Source organism: Limulus polyphemus, unplaced genomic scaffold (assembly GCF_000517525.1).
Source record: "Limulus polyphemus unplaced genomic scaffold, Limulus_polyphemus-2.1.2 Scaffold3110, whole genome shotgun sequence".
Classification (NCBI taxonomy): Eukaryota; Metazoa; Arthropoda; class Merostomata; order Xiphosura; family Limulidae; genus Limulus; species Limulus polyphemus.
The window spans coordinates 122910-133273 of record NW_013668720.1 but is presented as its reverse complement, the minus strand read 5'-3'; the positions used below and the strand labels follow the sequence as shown (position 1 = coordinate 133273).

Genomic DNA, 10364 nt, shown 5'->3' with positions numbered 1-10364 from the left:
AAAGGACTTGTATCGCTAAAGTTTCTTCGGAAAGAATTTTTACGGAAAATTAACTAACGACTAGTGACGTAACAGTATCTTTGTGTCGCCACACCTTTAGGAGAGGAGTAAGCAAATTCCAGCTAGTTCTGAATTCTTTATCTCTGAGGTCAACTGATTTAGCTTAGTTTCTGAAACTAGTCAGTTGAAGTATATAATGAAGATTTAATCTTTCATTGTGCAAAATAAAATAAAAAATGTCGTTTTGTTTTTACTCCTAATATAGAAACATTACTACTAGATGGCCTTAGGGAACACATTGATGTATGTTTTTGTTTTTCTTTAAATTAAGATGGAGTATTAAATATCTATATTTTAATTATTTACATCTCGATTTCTCAAAATAGAATTCACTACTCCTGAAGAATTATAAAATGCAACGAGTTTTGGAAGATATATACATATGTTTCCATTTTCCCCACCATTGATCGATTTACTTTATAAATCAACATATTGTGTGCAATTTACACTATTTTAAAACTGAAACTAAAAGTTGAACTGAAGTGTTAATAACTTATGAGTATCAGTTAATTTAGGTGAAGAAAAAGGGAAACAAAGCCTATAGATATTATCAATTAGCTCTACTTACATATAAGTTAGAATTCTTTATAATGTAAGTTTTAGTGCTAGAAGAGCTGATAGTGATAAATAGAGCTAATTATTAATGTTTGTTTTTGATAATACTATTTATTTGAAAGTGAAAGTAAGATACTAATAGTAATAGTGGGATGGTTGAATTTTTACATTGTACATGTAAGATTTCTCAAGCCTTAACAATATTAATAAAGACTTAAGCATACGTTTTTCATTTCTCAAAGCTTTATTCATAAATTGTATGAACTAATAATGATATAATCATAATACCAGTAAGTGAGTAATACTGTCGTACTACTTACACTGTACTATAACATCATAATTCGATTGCAGCATGAAGTAAGTTTACATTTGGAATTTTACTTGTAGTACTAGTATTTTGTAGTTTCTATCCTGGGCCATATTAGCCAAATCTACCAATGGCACAGTACTGATTACAGTAGACACTCAAGCCAAGGGGGCAAAGATGCATTGATGGTTATGTTTTTTGAATACCCTTCTCTGATAATTTTTTAAGTTGGAAACTGTAGCATTTTAAAAGCATTATGTCAAGTAACTGGCTGTTTTGACAGATAAAATTTCAGTGCCATAAAAACAAAATGTGTAAAAAGAGGGTCCCTCAGAATTGATGTGTATGGGCCCACTGGTCTTAAACTGGCCTTGGCTTCACCCCAAACAGACTGTAATTTATTTATTCAAATGTTAAGACTTCACAATCAAATTACTGAAACTAATTTATTGCTAGGTGGTAGACCAAATTGCTACTGAGTAAAGAGAGAGATATGTGTTTAGTTCTTAACCTAAATTCAAATTTTGTTATATCTTATAGCAATAAGATAATTCATAGTTAATGGTGCATTACATTCACATTGTTGTTTTTATTAATTTTTAGTGCTTTTAGATTCTTTCTTGATAGTTGTGGAAGTAAATGTTGTCATAATGGCCACTACACATTCAGAGAAAAAAACCAAAGGCAGATGGATTCCAATCCTCAAAAGGCCAAAAAAGAAAACTTCTCAAACTGGATCTCAAGTGAGTTCTCTTTTCTTGGTCTTGCTATTGTAAAGTAGTTGAATTTTGTGGCATCTTTCACTGAAAGAGACAAATACTATGTAGGAAAAGTTTAACCCTTTTACTGCAGCTGAGATGTATGTGCCCTGGGAAATATATGTCCCAGCCATAGTGATATTTAAACAAAACAAAAGTTCTAGCATAAAAAAATTACACACATACACTTCTTATATAACAAAATTTCAAAAGGGTATTTATGTTTGTTTGCAGCTAGGGGCTGCACTTTCATTTATCATCTTTAGGGTATGATGAATTTATCCCCCCCTGAAAAAGAAATTAACAATCCCTATAAAAAATATCTACAATGTTTATTTTATTGTTGTTTCAGTTTTTTACATTATGCAGTGTAAAGGAGCAAGTAATTGTCACAAGTGCTCTTTAAGTTATATTTAGTTGCTGTGTGGTGTAAGTAGTTTTTGTAATTGACTTTTCATTCCATATAAAACAATGTATATATGTGTATATATATACATATATATATATTTTTGTAGTGGAATCGGTATATATATAAATAACTTCTTGATGGATCTCGGTGTTTAAACTGTGTAGTACAGATGTGTCATGGTTAGCCAATATTTTTTTTTGTTTGGGTATTTTATCCCCATCACTGGAAATTTGACAAATTGCACCCTGGTTTACAATGTGATGGCTTACAATAATGTCATTTAAAAAAAATTGAGAATGGCCTTAATATGTGTAGAATAGTTCATAAATTTAAATAAAAATATAATCCCTGTACAAGAACATTAAAAACCACATAACTGATGAGAGTGGTTTTTGACAACATCTTGGATAATGTCTTTTTTTTGTGGAAAATTTTGAGGAACTGTGTATTACTAGTTTAAATATTCCAATCTAGTTTCTAATTTCTGGAAATACTATCTTTTTAAATTAAAAGTTCAATATTTTATTCTAATCTTTATAAATGTGGAAAGTTTCTAAACATTTAAAAAAAAACTTGTTTTCTGAATTTTCAAGCAAATTATTAAGTAATAGAATTGTGTTAAACAAGAAGATCACAATACCTAATTCCTATCATTAATGTAATTAACAAAATTTAGTTCATTTAGTTAAGAGTAAAAGTATAAATGTAATGTAACTTTTATATATATGTTAATAAGTAGCTGAAAGACAGAACATTATCACAGAGCCATTCTACCCATTGAGGTAACACAATAGCAACCAAAACAAAAAAGTGGAGACTGCTAAGAGAATGCTAAATTTTGAAGTGTCAGTAAATTATGTAAAATTCTTTGGATGGTTTTGCTCTGTGTTTCAGTACATTTTTGTTTGTTTTGTGAATATGAATCTAGAAAAGTTTTTTACTTATTGTTATAAAGGTAAAAAAAATGAAAAAATTAGAAATTTACTAGGTTGGATAAGAAAACCTAAATGAAAAAATTAAATCAGGTTTGTCACATAATTCAGTATCCTATATCAGTGTAACCATGTTCACATAGCATGTCATGATTATAACTCAATTGTTTGTTAACACAAAGCTGTCTTGCTGTGATAAACAGGTGACATGCTACAAGAAATGATTTTAGCATACTCTGAGATGGTCTAATTGCAGCTGTAAAGCAATAAAATTAAATGAAACCAGTTGTGAATAAAATATATTTCTACAGAGAAGAAACTTCTGTTATTCTTTTAGGTTGTTTTATAGGTTATGAAAATTAAATATGGAAACTGTGAGGTGAAAAGAAGTATTATTATTCTTAGCATGAAAATCACCTTACACTTAGATTTACTCAGTAAAGACATTGGAAATTCAAAGACAAATCTTTAGTGGAGGTGCTTTATTAAAGTTCAGATTTTTTTGTGTACTGCATACTTTAATGTTTACTAAAAGCTTGCCAAATTTTGTGAAGATACACATAATAAACTCAGAATTATAATAAAAATTTGTCATCCAATACAGCATCAGTCCATTGGACTGATGCTGTGCACGGTGTTAATTCAAATAATCAATGTAATCAATTACCTATGAGCATCAATTACACCAATTAGTGTCACGTATAATAATTATTCAAAATTAGAATAAATTGATTAGTGTTTCTGATTATTACTCATGCATTACAATCGTAGAAATGATCAAAATATTGCCATTATGATTTCTCATTATTGACTTTGATTAATACAAGGTTGTTCAGCTTAACTGATTAGTGCCATAAATCATGAAAATAATCAGCTAATCAAAATTAGTCTCTCCAATTACTATTTTTACTTCCACCACCAAAGGTAGTTGGAGGTTATGTTTTCACCCCATGTGTGTGTGTTTGTCAACAAGATTTCTGGAAAATGGCAGGATGGATTTGGACAAAAGTTGGTATACATTTGGATTATGACCCATCTTAGAATTGATTAGTTTTTGATGGGTCAGGGTCACAAGAAGGTCACAAAAAATAAAAAAATCCATATCTGTTAACATTTATAACTCAGTCAAAAATGATTGGATTTTGATGAAATTTGGTGGACATGTGTAGAATATTATTCATCATTGTCCTGCCAAAAATGGTCTGTGTCTGTTGATAATGACAGACAAACAGACATATTTTAATGTTTTTTGAGAGCCAAATATGATCAATGCTGTAAGGTGAGGGTATGTGCTCTACTGAATGCAGACCAGGAAATTCATCATTTTAGGGCAAGGCCATTAGGCCTTGAATTTTGTTTCATTTTCAAGGGCACCAAGGCCAAAAACAATTCACTGGAGGGCACTAAGGCCATAGTACACATAAATTTTAATGAAACAGAAATGAGTTTCCCAATTAGTTTAGTAAATATAATATTAATTTTTTCATTGGTTGTTTGGGATACTGGCCTATCCCTCCAGATTATGTTTATCAGGTAGGTAAATATTAACTTTAACCAATGAGACTTATGAAGTAAGTCTTATTTGTTAAAGTTAATACTCTATGAAGTTAATACTGTTATGAAGTAACAGTACAACAGCTTTATAAAAGGAGGTATGATGCTGATTTAAAAGGCCCTGTGACCTTAATAAAATTCCTAGTTTTTGTCCCGTCCTGACTCCAAATGACGCTTGACCTGAAAATTGTCTACAACAATTTAGGCACTTCTCTTCACTTATTAATTTTTCTAACTTTGAGAAGGATCAAACAAAATCCCTGGGAGGAGTAGCATTTTAAAGGTTTCCAGTATTTGACCTCTGGTGACCTTACAAGTCATGAATAAATTTCATGCATCTCTATTCACTTACTCATTTATCCAACTTTGATAAAGATCAGACTTACACATAAATAGAACAAGTGCTTTATAAGATTTCTAGCTTTTGCCCCCTCCTAACCCCAAATTACCTTTGACTTAAGAATTATATACAACTTTTATGGACCTCTATCCGTTTATTACTTTTTCTAACTTTGAGAACGATAAGTCAAAATCCCTGGGAGGAGGAAAAGTTTAAAGGCCGTATTTCTACCAATAAAATTTAATTTTAACATGTCTGACTGCATGACCAAGATTGACAAAAATCAGTTACATGGTTTACAAAAAGCAGCCCTTTTAAAACCTTAATGGACAGACAGAGAGATAGAAAGACACATTGCAATGACATAAGGTCAACATTCTATTTACAAACAATACTACTACTACTAGTATTTTTTTACATAATTTCCAACATAGACTTGTACCAATAAACAGTAAACTAGGCCTACACAACATGGTTGTCACTTATAAATCACTATATGGTCATAACCTATAAATCATGTGTTGTCACTAGTAATTCAGTAACATTAACCCTAGCTAGCTAATGTAGTAGGCCTAAATCTTTGATGGGTTTGCATATAAAATTTATGTAGTCAAATTATTGACATATCCTATTTCCCTTCATTTTATAAATGAAGGAATTCTCAATAGCTGCAGCACTTGAAATTCTTTTAGGCAGGATTAGAGTAAATTAATCTGTGAGACTTTGGGCATGGTCAAATACATTAATCAAAAGGATTTGACCTCCTGAGTTCTAAACTGTAATTAGATCTTAAATCGGTCAAGAGACGATAAAGCTATTTTATGAGCTGCTATGCTATGTCTAAAAATCAGGATATAATCTACATATTTACCTATGAAAAAAGTTCTAATTTCTGGCACTTTGCCACTACAGAAAAAAGTTTCACTCCATTCTCCCTCTTAACTCATTCCTTTTTCGACATGTTTAGTGCAAGGAGTATTTGCAGTAGTGCACTTCACTCTGACTAGCATATGTACATGCTGACTTTGATTATCACATACTGCTGTCACTGTGGATCTTTGTGTTAGCTCTGTGGGTTTGTTGTTTGAGTGCCAATTTCAATTGCTTACTACTACTAAGAGCCTGTGGTACAGTATGACTCAACAAACCACATGAATGTTTTACTGTCGATCAAAGCAAAAATTTTGCTCCCTCCACTACATGCATTTTATGTGATACATTATTCGTAACAAGGTAGTTTTTGAAGGTTGTATATTATATGTCCAGTGCTTGTGATCCCCAGTGGTTTTTCCCATTATTGCAGTATACAAATTTAGATTGTGAGGGCATGATGGCCAAAGGCCATGGATTTTAGTGATTTTCTGAGGGCACCACTGCCATTTTGAAAAATACAGCGGCTATTGCTGCCATGGCCCCTATGAATTTCCTGTCCTGAGTATCCCTTCGGTTAGTTATTGCAACAAGCCAAGTCTTGTGAGAATTATCAGTTGATTGAATTTAATTGCTTAATAAGCTTGATGATTAGCAAATTCCACTAACCTACCAACTTTACATATGTATGTATATATTACTGGGAATTTCTTTCTAAGATTATTGATATTTTTTACAATAAGTGTATTTTTCATTATTATTAATTATACTTGTCTTATATGGTGAACATAATGTGGTTAGAACACTATTATTATACAATCTTCTAATTCTTGAAAATCTTTGAGGAACTAGATAAAGAATGTGATGAAAAAGTATAATAGGCTTAATACTAATGTTTTATAACAAGTATAATTAATTATGATAATTTTTGTCATCCTAGAAAAGGCATTCATATCATAACATTTTGTTTTTATTATGTTTGGCAACAACAAAAACCACAGTGAATTTTAAAATAATAAATAACACACAACATTAAAATAGGTACACAACAAAGGCACCTGCAGAAAAAATTAGGGGGGTAAAGTAACTCAAGTTTGAAAAAATTATGAAATTGAAATACAAATACCTTATGATTTTCCAATAACATAGAAGAATAATTTTACATATCTAGTAATTTTTTTTCTTTTTGAAAATCCAGAGGGGTGAAGTGACTCACCCCTTCCTGCAGGCACCTATGGTACACAATTAAAAACATTTTAATCAAGGCCAATCTATGACCACTAAAAAGATGACTCTACATGTTCATCTTCAAGAGTGAGTTAAAAGACATAATTATGTCTTATTTATAATTTTTTTGTTGAATAGGTCATGTGACCTATGTACAGATTTTCAATTCCTGTGTCAACGTTTTAGAGAAGGTCACCCCACGTTTTTGTATATATATTTACTGGACCTTCATCTCTATTTAATAATAATACATGATATTTTTTATGTTTAATTATTTCCAAGGATTCACAAATATCATTGGCTATAATACTTTTTGGTTGAGCCAATAGTACAGTTTTTCCCACAATGCTCTATGTTGTATATACTGTATGTACATGATCTCTTATGGTTGAATTTTAATTTTTCTTTCTCTTACATATCCTTTTTGATCCATTAAATGCTATTTTAAATTACGTTTAGTCTGTCCAATATAAATATTTCCACATTCACATTCAATTTTATAGATTCCTGTTTTTTCCTTTAACTATGTTGCCTAAAATTTGCTTAATATTATTAACCAGTTTGAATATAAGATACAATATTTGTTGTTTTCTAAACACTTTCAATAAATTATTAGTTAGATCTGGAACATATGGCAAGATTAAAGCTTCCTTTTTAATTTCTTCATAACTGGGTTTTAAAGTAATACTTTGATCAGGCATTACCACATTAGTGAATTTGACAGCTCTATCTACAATATTTGGGATAAATCCCGTTTCAGGTGCTATAAATTTCATTAGTAATAATTCATTTTGTTTATTACATATCTTCAAAATTCTGTGAACATAGTGTAAAATGCAGATAATTTTTGTGATCTAGTATGACATGATTCATTGTGTGGAAGCATAAGAACACAAAAGGGTTTCCAGTAAATAGATGTTTCTAGATTACCTTGTAAATTCCTCTTTACTAATACATCTAGAAAAGGCAAACTATTATTTTTCAATTCAAATAGCACACAAACTCAATTAATGCCTTATTACTATAGTTCCACAATAAGAATGTGTCATTTACATATCTGATCCAAATATCATGTTTACATATTACACCATTTATGGCTTTAGTTTCAAGTACATCCACATACAAGTCACACAACAACAGTGAAAGTAGGGATTCCATAGCTAACCCTTCAAGTATATCTACAGTTTCAACTGCTGGAATTTTATTTTCTAACAATTTATTCTCAATTTAACAATCCCTGGAAATAATTAAACATTAAAAAGATCATGTATTATTAAATAGAGATGAAGGTCCGGTGAATATCTATGCAAAAATGTGGGATGACCTTCTTTAGAAAAATCAGGCAGGAATTTTAATCCTGTATATAGGTCACATGACCTGTTTAACAAAAAAAAAGTATAAATAAGACACAATTATGTCTTGCAACTCACTCCTGGAGATGACACTGCAACATTGAAACATGTAGAGTCAACTTTTTAGTGGTCATAGATTGGCCTTAATTAAAATGTTTTTAATTGTGTACTTATTTTAACATTGTGTGTTATTTATTATTTTAATATTATACACAAGTGCCAAGAAATAATACACAGTGAATTTTTTTATGGATATGATTATGTACATGTATCTGAAGATTCCTGGTCCATTTACACCTGAACAGTGAATTGTAAGTGAGCAGATTATATGTATGTGATCTAGCTTAGAAGACACTGTTCTTAGCACTTTGTAATGGAGTAGGTTGAAAAAGATTTTGACAGTGTTAACCATGAGAAGTTAATGAAGATCCTGCTATGGGGTAGATCAGGCAGATATTAAAATCTTGAAGAATTTATAGTTATGTCAAGAAGCAGCAGTTTGAATAGACAGAGAAAAAACACATAGTAGGAAACACCGCAAGACATAGAAAAATAGTGAAAAAAGAGTTGGAAATTGGTAAAACACACATCTATGACAAAACTTTATATTTATTTATAACATTTAGGGCATAAGCTCTTCATCAGGCAGTTTAAACCATGTTACATAGAAAAAAAGGCTTAGACAAAATTGTTGAAGGGTTAGAATATAAAAAAATTCTAAATTACATACGTACTGCATGGAGCACGTTAACAAAAATACTGTAGAAGGAAAATTGTTGAAATGGTTCTATAAACAGTTTTAAGAATGGAAAACAAATATTAAAGTGATAGCAAATGGGTTTTAGAATTAAAATGATACAGAAAAGTAATAAACATAAATTAAAAAAATTATAAAATAGTAATTTACTACTAACAACAATAATAATGATCAGGGAAATATGTGTAGACGGTGTCAAGTTAATAGGGGTGGCAAAGAGATATAAACAAAGCTGTGATCACTTCAAATAAAAATTTTCATTAATTCTCATGCACCACACGGAATTAATGAACATTTTTTCAAAATGTTTTTTTTTAAAATGGGTAAACTACAAAACAAATGATTTTTTTTTCATCATAGATTAATAAATGTTTTTCAAAAACGTTTTTAAAAATTCTTTCCCATGAACTCAATTAAAATTCACATTTCAACTGTGATCAGGTTAATATCTTAATACATTCTCAAGTGTGTATGTTGTGAAATAAATGATATTGGAACAGTGTAGAATAAATCAATGTAACATCACTATATCCTGGTTTGTTACAAATTTACAGAAAATTCATGTCATTCATACTTTTTTGTCCACTAGTTTCCATAGGAGGGTACTTTAGCATACATTTTTTTTAAATATACTTTTTACATATATGTTTTTATTAAGCTTTAAAAATAATAATTGATATACTTTATATTTTTTCTTGTTTCTCTCCTGAATTATGGATACTTCTTGAACTAAAACGTCTTACATTTTAATGGTTGGCATCTTAATCTATTCAAATGTATGGATGGACATTCTTGTTATGATAAAATAGCAGTAAATTGGAACCATCTAGAATATTATAAAGTTAAAACAAAAAAAAAGATGTTAAGAATTGTTTGGATTATTACAAATAAAAACCTTCCTTTCACTGTTGTATGGCTTGACTAGTCTACTAAGTGTAGGAAATGAAGATAATTTATGCTTAACAGTCTGATGCAGCCCATTCTCCTGAAACAGAAGCTAGTTTAACTGGATTTCCTCATGCATCAACTCCAGCTGCCAGCACTTCAGTCTCTGTTGTTGCAGAGGGGATTCTCTGTGCCACAAAAACAGGCCAGTGTATTTTTGAGCTTACAGAAGATCCCAAGGAAGAAACCCAACCAGTAGAAATTACAGAAGATGAAGCTGATCATGGGTAATACATTTATATGTATATATATATTTATTTATTAGTATTTAAAAATCTAATATTTTAAACATTGATGA

At 30.3% G+C, this 10364-nt stretch overlaps 1 protein-coding gene across 5 annotated transcripts in view; it reads left to right on the top strand.

The window, feature by feature from the left end:
• Window positions 1-12: 12 nt before the first annotated feature.
• The window catches only part of LOC106468680 (centrosomal protein of 89 kDa-like), a 121237-nt gene continuing 110885 nt past the window's right edge, over window positions 13-10364 (top strand). For 2 of the 5 annotated variants that reach the window (XR_002612694.1, XM_022397043.1), the window contains exons 1-3: window positions 13-107; window positions 1526-1665; window positions 10088-10293. Coding sequence is in view for 4 of the 5 variants with exons in the window: in XM_022397043.1 (XP_022252751.1) it covers window position 107; window positions 1526-1665; window positions 10088-10293 (347 nt within the window). In the remaining variant the exon portion in view is untranslated. The other 3 variants (XM_022397045.1, XM_022397046.1, XM_022397044.1) reach the window with 3 other exon arrangements.